We start from the raw sequence: 20252 nt of genomic DNA on the forward strand, positions 1-20252 counted from the left end.
TTGACAGTGATGAGGGGTGGTCGTTTGACCGCGGACCCGTTACGGACGCAGGCAATAAGGCAGTGATCGCTGAGATCCTGGTTGAAGACAGCTGAGGAGTATTTAGAGGGTATGTTAGTCAGGATGATATCTATGAGGGTACCCATGTTTACGGATTTAGGGTTGTACCTGGTAGGTTCGTTGATAATTTGCGTGAGGTTGAGGGCATCTAGTTTGGATTGTAGGATGGCCGGGGTATTAAGCATATCCCAATTTAGGTCACCAAGCAGTACGAACTCTGAGGATAAATGGGGGGCAATCAATTCACATATGGTGTCCAGGGCACATCTGGGGGCTGAGGGGGGTCTGTAGCAAGCGGCAACAGTGAGAGACTTATTTCTGGAAAGGTGGATTTTTAGAAGTAGAAGCTCAAACTGTTTGGGCACAGACCTGGATAGTATGATAGAGCTCTGCAGGCTATCTCTACAGTAGATTGCAACTCCACCCCCTTTGGCAGTTCTATCTAGACGGAAAATGTTATAGTTGGGGATGGAAATTTCAGAATTTTTTGGTGGCCTTCCTGAGCCAGGATTCAGACACTGCTAGAACATCAGGGTTGGCGGAGTGTGCTAACGCAGTGAATAACTCAAACTTAGGAAGTAGACTTCTGATGTTTACGTGCAAGAAACCAAGACTTTTGCGATTACAGAAGTCAGCAAATGATAGCGCCTGGGGAGTAGGAGTGATACTGAGGGCTGCAGGGCCTGGGTTAGCCTCTACATCACCAGAGGAACAGAGGAGGACTAGAATAAGGATACGGCTAAAGGCTTTAAGAACTGGTCTTCTAGTGCGTCGGGTACATAGAATAAAGGGGGCAGATTTCCAGGTGTTGTAGAAAAGATTCAGGGCATTATGTACAGACAAGGATATGGAAGGATATGAGTAAAGTGGGGGTAAACCTAAGCGTTGGGTAACAATGAAAGAGATAGTATCACTAGAGGCATCAATTGAGTCGGTCTCTGCGTGTATGGGGGGTGGGACAAAGGAGCTATCCAAGGCAGGTTTAGCTGGGCTGGGGGATCTACAGTGAAATAGTACAATTAGAAATAACCGAAACAACAATAAGCTAACCATGTTTGGGCTGAGGCTAAACAAACAGGATGTAGTACCGTAAAAAGGAACAGTCCAGCAGACATCAGCTGTATAGCTGAGTTATCATAAGGTCCGGTGAACAGCAATAGGATAGTTCGGAGGCTACTAAAGCACTAGCAGGTAAGAGGCCACGGCTAGCGTGTGCTAGCAGGCCGGAGCTAGCAGATGGAATCTTCGTGGTCGACGTCGTCGCAACCACATCAGACGATTTCGTCGGCAGACCAGTCGTGTAGGATCGGCGGGGCTCCGTGTCAACACTAGGTGGTCCCGTCCGGTTGACAGAGAGGTAGATAGCCGGGAGATGGGCCTAGCTCAGGATGATTAGCCAGACCACAGCGTCCATTTAGTTGAAGCTAGCTGGTAGCGATGAATCCGGAGTTAAAGGTCCAGTGATTCAGTAATTCCGGTAGAAAAACTGATATGTTCTGGGTCGATAACGCGCTGTGCAGACTGGCCGAATATCCGGTGATTAATATCCAGTGATTGAATTAATCCCGCAGAAAAAAAATCCAATGTTCTGGGTGAAATACCGCTAATTGTGGCTAATAGCAAGTAGCTAGTTAGCTGGCTAGCTAGTTTCAACTGGAGATTCTAGATAAAAGGTAAGTCAATAATAGAATCCGTTCCACATTGAGTGAGGCGGGTTGCAGGAAAGTATATTTTGTAGAAGGATGAAAAGTCTGATAGGGAAATATGTACGAAAAATACAAAAAAAACAGGGTATTTACAGGCTATTTACAGACACACGACAAAAACAGAACTGCACTACTTCGCCATCTTGGATTGCTTTTAAACAGGTAACGAGCTGAGATTAGGAGCACACTCTTAAAGGGAGTGCTCCTAATCTCAGTTTGTTACCTGTATAAAAGACACCTGTCCACAGAAGCAATCAATCAGATTCCAAACTCTCCACCATGGCCAAGACCAAAGAGCTCTCCAAGGATGTCAGGGACAAGATTGTAGACCTACACAAGGCTGGAATGGGCTACAAGACCATCGCCAAGCAGCTTGGTGAGAAGGTGACAACAGTTGGTGCGATTATTCGCAAATGGAAGAAACACAAAATAACTGTCAATCTCCCTTGGCCTGGGGCTCCATGCAAGATCTCACCTCGTGGAGTTGCAATGATCATGAGAACGGTGAGGAATCAGCCCAGAACTACACGGGAGGATCTTGTCAATGATCTCAAGGCAGCTGGGACCATAGTCACCAAGAAAACAATTGGTAACACACTACACCGTGAAGGACTGAAATCCTGCAGCGCCCGCAAGGTCCCCCTGCTCAAGAAAGCACATATACAGGTCTGTCTGAAGTTTGCTAATGAACATCTGAATGATTCAGAGTAGAACTGGGTGAAAGTGTTGTGGTCAGATGAGACCAAAATTGAGCATTTTGGCATCAACTCAACTCGCCGTGTTTGGAGGAGGAGGAATGCTGCCTATGACCCCAAGAACACCATCCCCACCATCAAACATGGAGGTGAAAAAATTATGCTTTGGGGGTGTTTTTCTGCTAAGGGGACAGGACAACTTCACCGCATCAAAGGGACGATGGACGGGGCCATGTACCGTCAAATCTTGGGTGAGAACCTCCTTCCCTCAGCCAGGGCATTGCAAATGGGTCGTGGATGGGTATTCCAGCATGACAATGACCCAAAACACACGGCCAAGGCAACAAAGGAGTGGCTCAAGAAGAAGCACATTAAGGTCCTGGAGTGGCCTAGCCAGTAGAAAATCTGTGGAGGGAGCTGAAGGTTCGAGTTGCCAAACGTCAGCCTCGAAACCGTAATGACTTGGAGAAGATCTGCAAAGAGGAGTGGAACAAAATCCCTCCTGAGATGTATGCAAACCTGGTGGCAAACTACAAGAAACGTCTGACCTCTGTGATTGCCAACAAGGGTTTTGCCACCAAGTACTAAGTCATGTTTTGCAGAGGGGTCAAATACTTATTTCCCTCATTCAAATGCAAATCAATTTATAACATTTTTGACATGCGTTTTTTCTGGATTTTTTTGTTGTTATTCTGTCTCTCACTGTTCAAATAAACCTACCATTAAAATTATAGACTGGTCATTCCATTTAAATCTTATCCAGAGCGACTTACAAATATTTAGCTTGAATCATACAAAAAACTCAATTCAAATCTATATACATTACACGTAATGTTCCGGTTTAGCAACGCAATTATTTTCTTTAAGTTTTGGCAGAGGTATCACGATAAGCAAAGGACTACCGACTATGTGTTCATTGTTTTTGTTTGGGTCTCGTATAAAAAGATAAAGACATAGGTGTTATTATAAAGTACATTACAAAACTGCGCCCCCCGTTCGAGTCCAGGCCATTCTGAGCATGCCGCAACCCTGCAGTCCTGTTGCCCTTGACGACCGGGACTGCCTTTTTCCCTCATTTCTTTGTCAGTGGGCAAACGTACAAAATCAGCAGGGGATCAAATACTTTTTTCCCCCCTCACTGTAAACTACTTTCCACCTTTACCAGTCATGAGAACAGACAACAGAGGTGCTAAAGAAGAAGGCAGAAAGGGAGGATGTGATGCCGGAGATGATGCCAGATGATTGTCTGGTCCACACTGACCTGCAGTATTGTGTAGAGTTTCCAGCGGTAGTACACGTGTGCTGGGCTCTGATTCTCAAACAGAAACCTGACCAACAGAGGCAACATAATGACAAACAGTCAACTTGTTGTATAACAAATACATTATGGTACATGACATTACATAATCAAAACGGTTATCATAGGACACACACACACACACACACACACACACACACATACCGGTACATGGTGTTGTTGAGCTCTCGATTCATGATCATGGCTTCAAACATGGGGCCCTCACGCACCACAAACTCGATCATTCGGTGGATGAGAGAGAGCAAATTCCTAGAAGAAAAACACAGTTAAAACAAATGGATTCAGAGCAGTCGACCCTTCTTCTCCTAAGGCCCAGCCTGTCTGTCTGTCTGTCTGCCTGCTAGTGAGAACTAGTACAGCCTCTGTCCTACACTAACACAAAACATGTACTAGACAATTCAACTTGGAACTATTTCTTACATTGTATCATTTGACTAGATTAACTAATCTGTGTGAAAATGTTACACGTGTAAGAATGGAAGAAACATCTTCCTAAATGGTTGACCTTTAGCATTTCTGAAATTATAAGACCGTACACCAATTTCAAGAGCCATCAGCGGTCTAAAACAAACATAAGTTATTACTTCTACTAGTTACATAAGCGTGCATGGGTCTTTGTAAATCAAGATAACAGGCAACGCTAACTAACTACCATCTACCCACAGTAAAGACTAGAAGGAAGGGAGGACAGTGAAGCTGGATAATAATAAAAAAAAGTGATGGGGAGGTTTGAGTGACTCTTTATTGAGTGACGTATCAGCCAATACAGTGCCTGTCAGACCCACCCTCAACTCCTGACTGGCTGGCTGGCTGACTGACTGGCTGACTGGAAAAACCAAAGCAGTATAGGATTGTTGGCCTAAATAGGCTACATAACAAAAAGGCCCTCTATTGGTCATTTGAATCACTACATAATGATGTATCAATAAATACCAATGTGTAAATGGGTGAATTAGGCCTAAGCTCCTTCGGAGAATTTCAGAGTGATCTAATAAATGGTGCGTGTTGGACAAATTAGTGGCCAACAAAACAACAAAGGATGTCTTTCATTTAATTTGTAGACAACACAAATCACATTGACGAGATAGTATTGGATCTGATCCTACCACTGCATGGTGGGTAAAATGCTGTATACTTTCCCAATCCATCCCATGATGCTTTCAGGTCCCTCGCTGCCGCAGACAGTTCAACTTGTTCTGCTCACCAAGGCCAATGTCAAAGGTCACTGAGACTAATGGGAGGTTTGGATTGGATGTCTGAGCTGGGGCCAGGTGTTGCTGACCCCGTGATTGGATGACAGAGGCCAAGGGGGCGTGTCGGTGGGAGTGAGCAATAGTCAGAGGGCAAGAACCCAACTACTGCCAGAATGGTATGGTATGCAAGCCATGTGAGTGAGTGTAATATGTACCTAGCATCATAACGGTGGATGTTATTAGCCTATGCATGCGAGTGGTGATATGGTGTAGTGAAAATGCTTTTGATGACCTCTATACCATCAGACGGGTAATGGCATGGTGGTTCATGGACTGTATTGATGTTTGCAGGGTGAGTTGGATAATTGTGTGAAGAGAAGAGCATATGGACAGTGTGGTGGCAGTAAACCAATGGTGTGCTGTAGGAATGAGTATCTTGTAGTGTACTAGCATTAAACCTGATGGGGCTATAAGGCTACTCCATCTGCTAGCATTAAACCTGATGGGGCTATAAGGCTACTCCATCTGCTAGCATTAAACCTGATGGGGCTATAAGGCTACTCCATCTGCTAGCATTAAACCTGATGGGGCTATAAGGCTACTCCATCTGCTAGCATTAAACCTGATGGGGCTATAAGGCTACTCCATCTGCTAGCATTAAACCTGATGGGGCTATAAGGCTACTCCATCTGCTAGCATTAAACCTGATGGGGCTATAAGGCTACTCCATCTGCTAGCATTAAACCTGATGGGGCTATAAGGCTACTCCATCTGCTAGCATTAAACCTGATGGGGCTATAAGGCTACTCCATCTGCTAGCATTAAACCTGATGGGGCTATAAGGCTACTCCATCTGCTAGCATTAAACCTGATGGGGCTATAAGGCTACTCCATCTGCTAGCATTAAACCTGATGGGGCTATAAGGCTACTCCATCTGCTAGCATTAAACCTGATGGGGCTATAAGGCTACTCCATCTGCTAGCATTAAACCTGATGGGGCTATAAGGCTACTCCATCTGCTAGCATTAAACCTGATGGGGCTATAAGGCTACTCCATCTGCTAGCATTAAACCTGATGGGGCTATAAGGCTAAGTCTGCTAGCATTAAACATGATGGGGCTAAGGCTAAGTCTGCTAGCATTAAACATGATGGAGCTATAAGGCTAAGTCTGCTAGCATTAAACGTGATGGGGCTATAAGGCTACTCCATCTGCTAGCATTAAACCTGATGGGGCTATAAGGCTAAGTCTGCTAGCATTAAACATGATGGGGCTAAGGCTAAGTCTGCTAGCATTAAACATGATGGAGCTATAAGGCTAAGTCTGCTAGCATTAAACGTGATGGGGCTATAAGGCTAAGTCTGCTAGCATTAAACCTGATGGGGCTATAAGGCTACTCCATCTGCTAGCATTAAACCTGATGGGGCTATAAGGCTAAGTCTGCTAGCATTAAACTTGATGGGGCTATAAGGCTACGTATGCTAGGATTAATCCTGAAGGGGCTATAACGCTACGTATGCTAGCTTTAAACCTGATGGGGCTATAAGGCTACGTCTGCTAGCATTAAACCCGATGGGGTCATAAGCCTACGTGTGCTTGCCTCAACCATTGCTCACCCATACTGAACAACCCCCCCGTAGCGTGTAGAGATCTAATTGATCAATCTTTAAAAATGTGGGTTTATTCATTATGGGTTGTTTTTCTACGTTTTTACACCAATTTAAAAAAGAAAAACGTGTACCTTTCTGTTGGGATAACCACTTTGACTGTGGCTTGGGACAGAGTCTGTATATGAAGTCACATCAGATAATAAACATAGAATATGTGAGTATTATTAAAAGGCAACAGGTGAAAAATATAATATAAAAATGCATTATAAACTGCATCATATGAAAAACAACTTTCCTTTACTGCTGTCAGTTTTACTAAAAGGTCAAATGTATACAGTTCTTAAATTCCCACACAACTTACCATTGCTTCTTTCTTTAGACTAAATAACACACCTCTCTATATAGCCATTGTTCCTGTACTGTCATCCTAAATCATTTTCCTCTAACCCAGCTAGGGAAAACGGCAATGCAAAATCTTGCCTCAATAAATGTAGACATTTTTTTAAACGGAATAAACCCATGACTAGTAGAAGATATGACCAAAAACGTCACTACCTGCCCAATAGCCTAAGTAGGCCTGTGGCTAACAAAATAGTTTAAAATACTGGTTCAACAGGCCTAATACAGCATACAGCAACATCCCAGACATGACACGGTGAGTTACCTTGTCGAATTCCTCCTTGTTCTTTGGCGGAGGGAGCAGGGCGGCGTTGGGGTTCTTCAGCCTCTCGCTGGGCTGTGCGTTGAAGGGCAGGCCGGAGGGGGGCGGAGGGAGGGTGTTCTCCACCATGGATGGGGGGATGTAGATGGGGTGAGGTGGGATGGGCACACCTTTACCCCAGCCCAGCTTCATCTCAAAGTTCATGATCATCTTCCCTGGAAGCAGTACAAAACAGTATCTTAAAAAAAAAAAAAACACTAGTAGCCTATTTGTCTTCTATCAAAATCACGGTCTATCTGATCTTACTACCAATTCTACTGAAGCAGCTGCTCTTTTCAATGTGCTAGGAATGCCAATATGTCATGGTCGTGTTGATGTTAACAAATACAAATTGGGGGGAAAATAACCATTGTTATTCTGTTTTGCATTTCTATAACCAATGATGTTGTGTCTACCTTCTACAGGCCGTTCTGTGGGGTACATTATTGATGAATGACCCCTTTCAGTCCCTTCACTAAGTATTCACACCGCTTGACTTTTCCCACAATTTAATTGGAAACTAAGTTGGATTAAAATTGATTTAATTGTAATTTTTGTCGTCGATCTACACAAAATAATAGTCTAATGTCAAGTGGAAGAAAATGTCGAACATTTATAAAAATGTATGAAAAATAAAAAACACTAATATATCTTGATTAGTTAAGTATTCAAGCCCCTGAGTCAATACATGTTAGAAACAATGATTACAGCTGTGAGTCTTTTGGGGTAAGTTTCTAAGAGCTTTGCACATCTGGATAGTTCAATATTTGCCCATTATTTTTAAAAATTCTTCAAGCTCTGTCAAGTTGGTTGTTGATCATTGCTAGACTGCCATTTTCAAGTCTTGCCATAGATTTTCAAGCCGATTTAAGTCAAAAGTAGTCCCCTGTAGCTCAGTTGGTAGAGCATGGCTCTAGCAAAGCCAGGGTTGTGGGTTCGATTCCCACGGGGGGCCAGTATGATTTTTGTTATTTTTATGTATGCACTCACTAACTGTAAGTCGCTCTGGATAAGAGCGTCTGCTAAATGATTAAAATGTAAATGTAAAACTATAAACTAGGCCACTCAAGAACATTCAATGTCATCTTGGTTAGCGACTCCAGTGTAGATTTGGCCTTGTGATTTAAGTTATTGTCCTGCTGAAAGGTGAATTCGTCTCGCAGTGTTTGTTGACAAAGCAGACAACCAGGTTTTCCTCAAGGATTTTGCCTGTGCCTAGCTGTATTCCATTTCTTTTTATCCTAAAAAAACTCCCAAGTCCTTGCCGATGACAAGCACACCCATAACATGATGCAGCCACCACTGAAGAGAGGTACTCAGTGATGTGTTGTGTTGGATTTGCCCAAACATATCGCTTTGTATTCAGGACAAAAAGTTAAATTTCTTTGCCACATTTTTTGCAGTATTACTTAAGTGCCCTGTTGCAAACAGGATGCTTGTTTTGGAATATGTTTTATTCTGTAAAGGCTTCCTTCTTTTCACTCTGTCAATTAGGCTAGTATTGGACAGAGTATGACAGATTTCTTTACTTGTCCAAAAGCTCAAAATAAAAAATGGTCTGGAACACCATGTGCCAAAAAGGTTGTATGATGCAAGGAACCACTTCACAAAATAACCATTATTATTATTATCACTGGTATTGACCATGGAAGGCTGCTGATCCCATGTATCATATCTCCTGCCATTCTGGCCTTGAGCAAGTCATGTAATGTAAGTGAAGTTGCATCGTGACAGGTGTGATGATAACTAAGGCTTTAATACCGTTGAGGTTCTTCAGAGCTCTCTCCGCATCCCTCCGGTTCATGAAGGCCACAAAGCCACAGTTCCTCTCCCTGGCCCTCTCCTCATCTGTCCGCGGCCACATGATCTTCACGCTGGCCAGAGGACCATAGCGTCCAAACTCCTGACACAGCATCTCCTCGTTCATCTACACAGCAACCACAACAGAGAGGGAGGAACTTTTTGTTATTGGTGTCATTTTACATTGGGATATCCTCAGTAATACAATATATTAGCAGCATTTCAGTTACTAATATAGGCAATTAGGCATATAAACACATTTATAAGCCATTTATAAACCATAAAAAGGTTTACCTGTGGGTTGATGTTTCCGAGATATAAGTTAGTCGTAGAGGGGTCTCCGACGTCATGGGAACCAGGTGCAGAGTCGTCCAGAACTGCAGAGAGAGCAGAGCAGCTAAGCCTTTCTATATTATATCAACTTAGTGACACGTAGATATTAAAAGCAAGCCACTGTATTAAGTTATCAAATTACCACTGGAAGGACGGTTTCTTCTTGAAGAACCATCCACTAAAAAAAGCAGAGAAGCAGGATAAATGTTGTTTCCCAGCTAAGTGGAAGTGGTGTGGAGGTTGGAGGCAGTCAGAATGAGAGAGAGAGAGAGGGGGGGCAGTCAGTATGAGGGGGTGGGGGGTGGAGGCAGTCAGTATGAGGGGGGTGGGAGGGTTGGAGGAAGTCAGTATGGGGGGTGGAGGGGGTTGGAGGCAGTCAGTATGGGGGTGGAGGCAGTCAGTATGAGGGGGTGGGAGGGTTGGAGGAAGTCAGTATGGGGGGTGGGGGGGGTGGAGGCAGTCAGTATGAGGGGGTGGGAGGGTTAGAGGAAGTCAGTATGGGGGGTGGAGGGGGTTGGAGGCAGTCAGTATGGGGGGTGGAGGCAGTCAGTATGAGGGGGTGGGAGGGTTGGAGGAAGTCAGTATGGGGGGTGGAGGGGGTTGGAGGCAGTCAGTATGGGGGGTGGAGGTAGTCAGTATGAGGGGGTGGGAGGGTTGGAGGCAGTCAGTATGAGGGGGTGGGGGGGTGGAGGCAGTCAGTATGAGGGGGGTGGAGGCAGTCAGTATGGGGGGTGGAGGGGGTTGGAGGCAGTCAGTATGGGGGGTGGAGGTAGTCAGTATGGGGGAGGTTGGAGGCAGTCACTATGAAGTGGGGTGGGGATAGTATGGGGGGTTGGAGGCAGTCAGTATTAGGAGGGGGGGTTGAGGCAGTCAGTGTGAGGTGGGGTTGGAGGTAGTCAGTATGGGGGGTTGGAGGCAGTCAGTATGAGGGGGTGAAGGCAGTCAGTATGAGGGGGTTGGATGCAGTCAGTATGAGAGTGTGGAGGCAGTCAGTATGAGGGTGTGGAGGTAGTCAGTATGAGGAGGGGGGTGGGAGGCAGTCAGTATAAGGAGGGGTTGGAGGTAGTCAGTATGGGGGGGTTGAAGGCAGTCAGCATGGGGGGGCTTGGAGGCAGTCGGTGTGAAGGGGGGTGGAGGCAGTCAGTATGGGGGGGGTTGGAGGTAGTCAGTATGGGGGGGTTGGAGGCAATCAGTATGGGGGGGTTGGAGGCAATCAGTATGAGGAGGGGGGGTTTGCAGGCAGTCAATATGAGGGGGATGAAGGGGGTTGGAGGAAGTCAGTATGGGGGTCGAGGGGGTTGGAGGCAGTAGTCAGTATGAGGGGGTGGAGAGTCAGTTTGAGGGGGGTGGAGGCAGTCAGTATGAGGGGGGATGAAGGGGTTGGAGGAAGTCAGTATGGGGGTCGAGGGGGTTGGAGGCAGTAGTCAGTATGAGGGGGTGGAGATAGTCAGTTTGAGGGGGTGGAGGCAGTCAGTATGAGGGGGGTGGAGGCAGTCAGTGTGAGGGTGTGGAAGCAGTCAGTATGGGGGGTGGAGGCAGTCAGTATGAGGAGGGGGCTTTGCAGGCAGTCAGTATGGGGGGTTGGAGGCAGTCAGTATGGGGGGGTTGGAGGCAGTCAGTATGAGGAGGGGGGCTTTGCAGGCAGTCAGTATGGGGGGTTGGAGGCAGTCAGTATGGGGGGGTTGGAGGCAGTCAGTATGGGGGGGTTGGAGGCAGTCAGTATGGGGGGTTGGAGGCAGTCAGTATGGGGGGTTGGAGGCAGTCAGTATGGGGGGGTTGGAGGCAGTCAGTATGGGGGGGGTTGGAGGCAGTCAGTATGGGGGGGTTGGAGGCAGTCAGTATGAGGGGGGGTTGGAGGCAGTCAGTATGAGGGTGTGGAGGCAGTCAGTACGAGGGTGTGGAGGCAGTCAGTATGAGGGTGTGGAGGCAGTCAGTATGAGGGTGTGGAGGCAGTCAGTATGAGGGCGTGGAGGCAGTCAGTATGGGGGGGAGGTAGTCAGTATGAGGAGGGGTTGGAGGTAGTCAGTATGGGGGGGTTGAAGGCAGTCAGCATGGGGGGGCTTGGAGGCAGTTGGTGTAAAGGGGGGTGGAGGCAGTCAGTATGGGGGTGTTGGAGGCAATCAGTATGGGGGGTGTTGGAGGCAATCAGTATGGGGGGGTTGGAGGCAATCAGTATGGGGGGGTTGGAGGCAATCAGTATGGGGGGGTTGGAGGCAATCAGTATGGGGGTGTTGGAGGCAATCAGTATGGGGGGGTTGGAGGCAATCAGTATGGGGGGGTTGGAGGCAATCAGTATGGGGGGTTGGAGGCAATCAGTATGGGGGGTTGGAGGCAATCAGTATGGGGGTTGGAGGCAATCAGTATGGGGGGTTGGAGGCAATCAGTATGGGGGTTGGAGGCAATCAGTATGGGGGGGTTGGAGGCAGTCAGTATGGGGGGTTGGAGGCAGTCAGTATGGGGGGGTTGGAGGCAATCAGTATGGGGGGGTTGGAGGCAATCAGTATGGTGGGGTGGGGGGGTTGGAGGCAGTCAGTATGAGGAGGGGGGGTTTGCAGGCAGTCAATATGAGGGGGATGAAGGGGGTTGGAGGAAGTCAGTATGGGGGTCGAGGGGGTTGGAGGCAGTAGTCAGTATGAGGGGGGTGGAGATAGTCAGTTTGAGGGGGGTGGAGGCAGTCAGTATGAGGGGGGTGGAGGCAGTCAGTATGGGGGGGTTAGAGGCAGTCAGTATAGGGGGAGTTGGAGGCAGTCAGTATGAGGAGGGGGGCTTTGCAGGCAGTCAGTATGGGGGGGTTGGAGGCAGTCAGTATGGGGGGGTTGGAGGCAGTCAGTATGGGGGGTTGAGACAGTCAGTATGGGGGGTTGGAGGCAGTCAGTATGGGGGGGGTTGGAGGCAGTCAGTATGGGGGGGGTTGGAGGCAGTCAGTATGAGGGTGGGGTTGGAGGCAGTCAGTATGAGGGAGGGTTGGAGGCAGTCAGTATGGGGGGGTTGGAGGCAGTCAGTATGAGGGTGGGGTTGGAGGCAGTCAGTATGAGGGAGGGTTGGAGGCAGTCAGTATGAGGGGGGGTTGGAGGCAGTCAGTATGAGAGGGGGTTGGCAGGCAGTCAGTATGAGAGGGGAGAGGGTTGGAGGTAGTCAGTATGAGAGGGGAGAGGGTTGGAGGTAGTCAGTATGAGAGGGGGGTTGGAGGCAGTCAGTATGAGGGGGGGGTTGGAGGCAGTCAGTATGAGAGGGGAGAGGGTTGGCAGGCAGTCAGTATGAGAGGGGAGAGGGTTGGCAGTCAGTATCGGGGGTTTGAGGCAGTCAGTATGAGAGGGGGGGGTTGAGGCAGTCAGTATGAGAGGGGAGAGGGTTGGAGGTAGTCAGTATGAGAGGGGGGGTTGGAGGCAGTCAGTATGAGAGGGGGGTTGGAGGCAGTCAGTATGAGGGGGGGGGTTTGCAGGCAGTCAATATGAGGGGGATGAAGGAAGTCAGTATGGGGGTCGAGGGGGTTGGAGGCAGTCAGTATGAGGGGGGTGGAGGCAGTCAGTATGAGGGGGTGGAGGCAGTCAGTATGAGGGGGGTGGAAGCAGTCAGTATGAGGGCGTGGAAGCAGCCAGTATGGGGGGTGGAGGCAGTCAGTATAGGGGGAGTTGGAGGTAGTCAGTATAGGGGGAGTTGGAGGTAGTCAGTATAGGGGGAGTTGGAGGCAGTCAGTATGGGGGGTTGGAGGCAGTCAGTATGAGAGGGGGGGTTGGAGGCAGTCAGTATGAGAGGGGAGAGGGTTGGCAGTCAGTATCGGGGTTTGAGGCAGTCAGTATGAGAGGGGGGTTGAGGCAGTCAGTATGAGAGGGGAGAGGGTTGGAGGTAGTCAGTATGAGAGGGGGGTTGGAGGCAGTCAGTATGGGGGGTTGGAGGCAGTCAGTATGAGAGGGGGTGGTTGAGGCAGTCAGTATGAGAGGGGAGAGGGTTGGAGGCAGTCAGTATGAGGGGGGATTGAAGGCAGTCAGTATGAGAGGGGGGGTTTGAGGCAGTCAGTATGAGAGGGGGATTGAAGGCAGTCAGTATGGAGGGTTGGAGGCAGTCAGTATGAGGGGATTGAAGGCAGTCAGTATGAGAGGGGGGGTTTGAGGCAGTCAGTATGAGGGGGGGTTGGAGGCAGTCAGTATGAGAGGGGAGAGGGTTGGCAGGCAGTCAGTATGAGAGGGGAGAGGGTTGGCAGTCAGTATGAGAGGGGGGGTTGAGGCAGTCAGTATGAGAGGGGGGGGGTTGAGGCAGTCAGTATGAGAGGGGAGAGGGTTGGAGGTAGTCAGTATGAGAGGGGGGGTTGGAGGCAGTCAGTATGAGAGGGGGGTTGGAGGCAGTCAGTATGAGGGGGGGGGTTGCAGGCAGTCAATATGAGGGGGATGAAGGAAGTCAGTATGGGGGTCGAGGGGGTTGGAGGCAGTCAGTATGAGGGGGGTGGAGGCAGTCAGTATGAGGGGGGTGGAAGCAGTCAGTGTGAGGGCGTGGAAGCAGCCAGTATGGGGGGTGGAGGCAGTCAGTATGGGTTGGAGGCAGTCAGTATAGGGGGAGTTGGAGGTAGTCAGTATAGGGGGAGTTGGAGGCAGTCAGTATGAGAGGGGGGGTTGGAGGCAGTCAGTATGAGAGGGGGGTTGGAGGCAGTCAGTATGAGAGGGGAGAGGGTTGGCAGGCAGTCAGTATGAGAGGGGAGAGGGTTGGCAGTCAGTATCGGGGGTTTGAGGCAGTCAGTATGAGAGGGGGGGTTGAGGCAGTCAGTATGAGAGGGGAGACGGTTGGAGGTAGTCAGTATGAGAGGGGGGTTGGAGGCAGTCAGTATGGGGGGTTGGAGGCAGTCAGTATGAGAGGGGGTTGAGGCAGTCAGTATGAGAGGGGAGAGGGTTGGAGGTAGTCAGTATGAGGGGGGATTGAAGGCAGTCAGTATGAGAGGGGGGGTTTGAGGCAGTCAGTATGAGAGGGGGATTGAAGGCAGTCAGTATGGGGGTTTGAGACAGTCAGTATGAGAGGGGGGGATTGAGGCAGTCAGTATGAGAGGGGAGAGGGTTGGAGGTAGTCAGTATGAGAGGGGAGAGGGTTTGAGGCAGTCAGTATGAGAGGGGGGGTTTGAGGCAGTCAGTATGAGAGGGGGGTCGGAGACAGTCAGTAAGAAGGGGGGATCGGAGGCAGACAGTATGAAGCGGGAGGGGGGTCGGAGGCAGTCAGTAGAGGAGGGAGGGGGTCGGAGGCAGTCAGTATGAAGCGGGAGGGGGTCGGAGGCAGTCAGTAGAGGAGGGAGGGGTCGGAGGCAGTCAGTAGAGGAGGGAGGGGGTCGGAGGCAGTCAGTATGAGGAGGGGGTTGGAGGCAGTCAGTATGAGGGGGTGGAGGTAGTCAGTATGAAGGGGGTGGAGGCAGTCAGTATTAGGGGGTGGAGGAAGTCAGTATGAGGGGGGTGGAGGCAGTCAGTATGAGGGGGTGGAGGCAGTCAGTATGAGGGCATGGAGGCAGTCAGTATGAGGGCGTGGAGGTAGTCAGTATAGGGGGGGGTTGGAGGCAGTCAGTATGGGGGTGTTGGAGGTAGTCAGCATGAGCGGGGGGGGGTTGGAGGCAGTCAGTATGAGGAGGGGGTTGGAGGCAGTCAGTATGAGGAAGGGGTTGGAGACAGTCAGTATGAGGAAGGGGTTGGAGACAGTCAGTATGAGGAAGGGGTTGGAGGCAGTCAGTATGAGGAAGGGGTTGAAGGCAGTCAGTATGAGGAAGGGGTTGAAGGCAGTCAGTATTAGGGGGGGGTTGAAGGCAGTCACAGTATGAGGGGGGGTTTGGAGGCAGTCAGTATTAGGGGGGGGGTTGAAGGCAGTCAGTATGGGGGGTGGTGGATGTAGTCAGTATGAGGAGGGGGGCAGTCAGTATGATCCAAGAGCCTTTATGTATTTTAGATAGTCTAGCGGTTTCCTAGCCTGAAATCTTAACTGACATGCTTTGTTCGACCATTGAAACAGACTCCAGCCTAACCTCACCCGGTCAGTAGTTATAAAGCAGACACTTACTGGAGGAGCGTTTTCCCTCCGTCCCAGAGAGAGGTTCGAATCGACTGACTCTGCCTTTGATCTTGTGCCTCTCATCCCTCTCCTCCTGTATTCTGGGAGAGACGGACAGAGAAGATGTCATGCAATCCAGGGCAATCGACAAGTCCATGGAGCAACAGATGAGGGATGTGAAATTGCTTACTGTTTCAGTTCTTCCTTAAACAGCTCTAGGTTACTCTTCTTCTTTCCCTTTTCAGTTGTTTTCTTCAGTGTCTGAAAGGAAGTTAAAAAATATATTAGTCCAGTAAAAGGACTACCTATTAGATTAGTTTAACAGCAGTCAAATACAGTGGGGGGAAAAAGTATTTAGTCAGCCACCAATTGTGCAAGTTCTCCCACTTAAAAAGATGAGAGGCCTGTAATTTTCATCATAGGTACACGTCAACTATGACAGACAAATTGAGATTTTTTTCTCCAGAAAATCACATTGTAGGATTTTTAATGAATTTATTTGCAAATTATGGTGGAAAATAAGTATTTGGTCACCTACAAACAAGCAAGATTTCTGGCTCTCACAGACCTGTAACTTCTTCTTTAAGAGGCTCCTCTGTCCTCCACTCGTTACCTGTATTAAATGGTACCTGTTTGAACTTGTTATCAGTATAAAAGACACCTGTCCACAACCTCAAACAGTCACACTCCAAACTCCACTATGGCCAAGACCAAAGAGCTGTCAAAGGACACCAGAAACAAAATTGTAGACCTGCACCAGGCTGGGAAGACTGAATCTGCAATAGGTAAGCAGCTTGGTTTGAAGAAATCAACTGTGGGAGCAATTATTAGGAAATGGAAGACCACTGATAATCTCCCTCGATCTGGGGCTCCACGCAAGATCTCACCCCGTGGGGTCAAAATGATCACAAGAACGGTGAGCAAAAATCCCAGAACCACACGGGGGGACCTAGTGAATGACCTGCAGAGAGCTGGGACCAAAGTAACAAAGCCTACCATCAGTAACACACTACGCCGCCAGGGACTCAAATCCTGCAGTGCCAGACATGTCCCCCTGCTTAAGCCAGTACATGTCCAGGCCCGTCTGAAGTTTGCTAGAGTGCATTTGGATGATCCAGAAGAGGATTGGGGAGAATGTCATATGGTCAGATGAAACCAAAATAGAACTTTTTGGTAAAAACTCAACTCGTCGTGTTTGGAGGACAAAGAATGCTGAGTTGCATCCAAAGAACACCATACCTACTGTGAAGCATGGGGGTGGAAACATCATGCTTTGGGGGTGTTTTTCTGCAAAGGGACCAGGACGACTGATCCGTGTAAAGGAAAGAATGAATGGGGCCATGTATCGTGAGATTTTGAGTGAAAACCTCCTTCCATCAGCAAGGGCATTGAAGATGAAACGTGGCTGGGTCTTTCAGCATGACAATGATCCCAAACACACCGCCCGGGCAACGAAGGAGGCCCTGGAGTGGCCTAGCCAGTCTCCAGATCTCAACCCCATAGAAAATCTTTAGAGGGAGTTGAAAGTCTGTGTTGCCCAGCGACAGCCCCAAAACATCACTGCTCTAGAGGAGATCTGCATGGAGGAATGGGCCAAAATACCAGCAACAGTGTGTGAAAACCTTGTGAAGACTTACAGAAAACGTTTGACCTGTGTCATTGCCAGCAAAGGGTATATAACAAAGTATTGAGAAACTTTTGTTATTGACCAAATACTTATTTTCCACCATAATTTGCAAATAAATTCATTAAAAATCCTACAATGTGATTTTCTGGAGAAAAAAAATCTAATTTTGTCTGTCATAGTTATAATAATAATAATATAATATGCCATTTAGCAGACGCTTTTATCCAAATCGACTTACAGTCATGCGTGCATACATTTTTTTTTTGTGTATGGGTGGTCCCGGGGATCGAACCCACTACCTTAGCGTTACAAGCGCCGTGCTCTACCAGCTGAGCTACAGAGGACCATGTGTACCTATGATAGTTGACGTGTACCTATGATGAAAATTACAGGCCTCTCTCATCTTTTTAAGTGGGAGAACTTGCACAATTGGTGGCTGACTAAATACTTTTTCCCCCACTGTAAATGCTGATTGCAATGATACATACATGTATTTTATCTAATGTTAAAAACTGTGGAGGGGTTTCCAAAGGCAGGAAGCTGCTTTTCGGTGCTGCTGTTGTTTCGAAGCGTGACTTGGGTTTATACAGCTTGCCCTTCTTGTCATCAGAAGCAGCCTCCTCTGTAGGAAGAAACATTCAGTACGTCAACACAAGTTAGTCTAGTTTCTTACTACAATGTACAATACAATAGTTTACAACTGTATTTATCCATTACACAGAGACAATGGAAATTGGTAATTTGACTGCCCAACCCTACTAAACAACATATCTACACATTTAGTATTTAGCTAAAAAATATCCCTGATAGTTTTGTGCGATTTGTGAAGGTTGAGTTGGTTCTTCTTACCTTTAGTTGCGTTAGCAATGCCCCCCCGGACGAAGGCCTTGACCTTGCCCTCTCCTCCCTCGAACGCAGCCAGGAACTCTTCATAGATCTCTGCAGCTGCACGCTCATCCTCCTGCCAAGGACCAGACCATCAACATCTCTCACAACATCAGACACTTGTCCAATAAGAAAAACGCATTTTGATTTCTGTTGCAAAAACATTTGCTACCGTTTGCTCTAATCAACACAACACCGATTCAACAATCCAAGTTAAACACAAAAAGCTGAAGCTACATGCACGCACTTTGGAATGATCAAGTTAATTCAAAATGCAAGGTGAATTAGGATGTTGCCCAAAACAAACATGTGGGCATATCCCGATTTCAATTTGATCCCTTGTGTGGGCCACAACTTGTAACTTCAAATCAAATGTTATTTGCCACATGCGCCGAATACAACAGGTGTAGACCTTACAGTGAAATGCTTACTTACAGCCCTTAACCAACAATGCAGTAAAAAAAATAAGACGGGTAAGGAAAAAATAGTAAGTAAAAAATGTAACCTATACTGGGGGTATGAGGCTATATACAGGGGGTACCGGTGCAGAGTCAATGTGCGGGGGCACCGGTTAGTCGAGGTAATTGAGGTAATATGTACATGTGGGTAGAGTTAAAGTGACTATGCATAAATAATTAACAGAGTAGCAGCAGCGTAAAAGAGGGGGTGGGGGTTGGGGAGGGGGGCAGTGCAAATAGTCCGGGTAGCCATGATTAGCTGTTCAGGAGTCTTATGGCTTGGGGGTAGAAGCTGTTAAGAAGCCTTTTGGACATAGACTTGGCGCTCCGATACCGCTTGCTGTGCGGTAGCAGAGAGAACAGTCTATGACTAGGGTGGCTGGAGTCTGACAATTTTTAGGGTCTTCCTCTGACACCACCTGGTATAGAGGTACTGGATGGCAGGAAGCTTGGCCCCAGTGATGTACTGGGCCGTACGCACTACCCTCTGTAGTGCCTTGCGGTCAGAGGCCGAGCAGTTGCCATACCAGGCAGTGATGCAACCAGTCAGGATGCTCTCGATGGTGCAGCTGTAGAACTTTTTGAGGATCTGAGGACACATGCCAAATCTTTTCAGTCTCCTGAGGAGGAATAGGCTTTGTCGGGCCCTCTTCACGACTGTCTTGGTGTGTTTGGACCATGATAGTTTGTTGGTGATGTGGACACCAAGGAAATTGAAGCTCTCAACCTGTTCCACTACAGCCCCGTCGATGAGAACGGGGACTTGCTCAGTCCTCTTTTTTTCCTGTAGTCCACAATCATCTCCTTTCTCTTGATCACGTTGAGGGAGAGGTTGTTATCCTGGCACCACACAGCCAGGTTTCTGACCTCCTCCCTATAGGCTGTCTCGTCGTTGTCGGTGATCAGGCACTATGGTGTTGAACACTGAGCTGTAGTCAATGAATAGCATTCTCACGTAGGTGTTCCTCTTGTCCAGGTGGGAAAGGGCAGTGTGGAGTGCAATAGAGATTGCATCATCTGTGGATCTGTTGGGGTGGTATGCAAATTGGAGTGGGTCTAGGGTTTCTGGGAAAATGGTGTTGATGTGAGCCATGACCAGCCTTTCAAAGCACTTCATGACTACAGACGTGAGTGCTACGGGTCGGTAGTGATTTAGGCAGTTTATCTTAATGTTCTTGGGCACAGGGGCTATGGTGGTCTGCTTCTAACATGTTGGTATTACAGACTCAGTCAGGGACATGTTGAAAATGTCAGTGATGACACTTGCCAGTTGGTCAGCGCATGCTCGGAGTACACGTCCTGGTAATCCGTCTGGCCCTGTGGCCTTGTGAATGTTGACCTGCTTAAAAGTCTTACTCACATCGGCTATGGAGAGCGTGACTTGTAACATAAAATACATTTTCAACACTTATATTTAGTCGTACCTTCTTTTTGATTTCCTCTTGTTCCTTCTTGCTTAGGGTCCTCTTGGACACGGCCGTTTTGCCAATGCTGAAGGACTTCAACTTGCTCTCTAGAAGCGCCTACAAATGTAAACAAAAGACAATTTAGTTAGCTGAAGAGTTGAATACACTCTCATGTCACAGTACAATAATAGTTAATATATATTTTAACTAATTTGTGCATTTTCTTTGAGATTGCTTGATATTCTTCCAGGCATTAGTTAGCACGCTGACCTGACAGACAAAGTTGTGAAGCAGTTACCTTACAGTATGCTAACTGGTGAGGTTATGCTAACTTGTGAGGTGACAGGTTGTTGCTAGCTAGCTGCTAACTATCCAGCTAATAGCCAACTAGCAATTTACTAATACTGTGGATAGTATTGATGCGTTGTTGAATTGGAATGATCGAA

The 20252-nt window shown here is 47.9% G+C and overlaps 1 protein-coding gene and 1 non-coding gene across 2 annotated transcripts in view; one reads left to right on the forward strand and one right to left on the reverse strand.

The window, feature by feature from the left end:
- The window catches only part of LOC121569357 (U2 snRNP-associated SURP motif-containing protein-like), a 34798-nt gene that overhangs the window by 13953 nt on the left and 593 nt on the right, over positions 1–20252 (reverse strand). The window contains 12 exon segments of the mRNA XM_045221390.1: positions 3723–3789; positions 3924–4028; positions 6714–6757; positions 7247–7458; positions 9044–9209; positions 9377–9459; positions 9558–9593; positions 15440–15531; positions 15621–15691; positions 17546–17679; positions 17907–18018; positions 19825–19923. Coding sequence (XP_045077325.1) covers positions 3723–3789; positions 3924–4028; positions 6714–6757; positions 7247–7458; positions 9044–9209; positions 9377–9459; positions 9558–9593; positions 15440–15531; positions 15621–15691; positions 17546–17679; positions 17907–18018; positions 19825–19923 — 1221 coding nt within the window.
- trnaa-agc lies at positions 8165–8239 on the forward strand. Its single transcript has one exon. It is a non-coding gene; the product is annotated as a tRNA-Ala (tRNA).

The sequence above is a fragment of the Coregonus clupeaformis genome, chromosome 7 (assembly GCF_020615455.1).
Source record: "Coregonus clupeaformis isolate EN_2021a chromosome 7, ASM2061545v1, whole genome shotgun sequence".
NCBI lineage: Eukaryota > Metazoa > Chordata > Actinopteri > Salmoniformes > Salmonidae > Coregonus > Coregonus clupeaformis.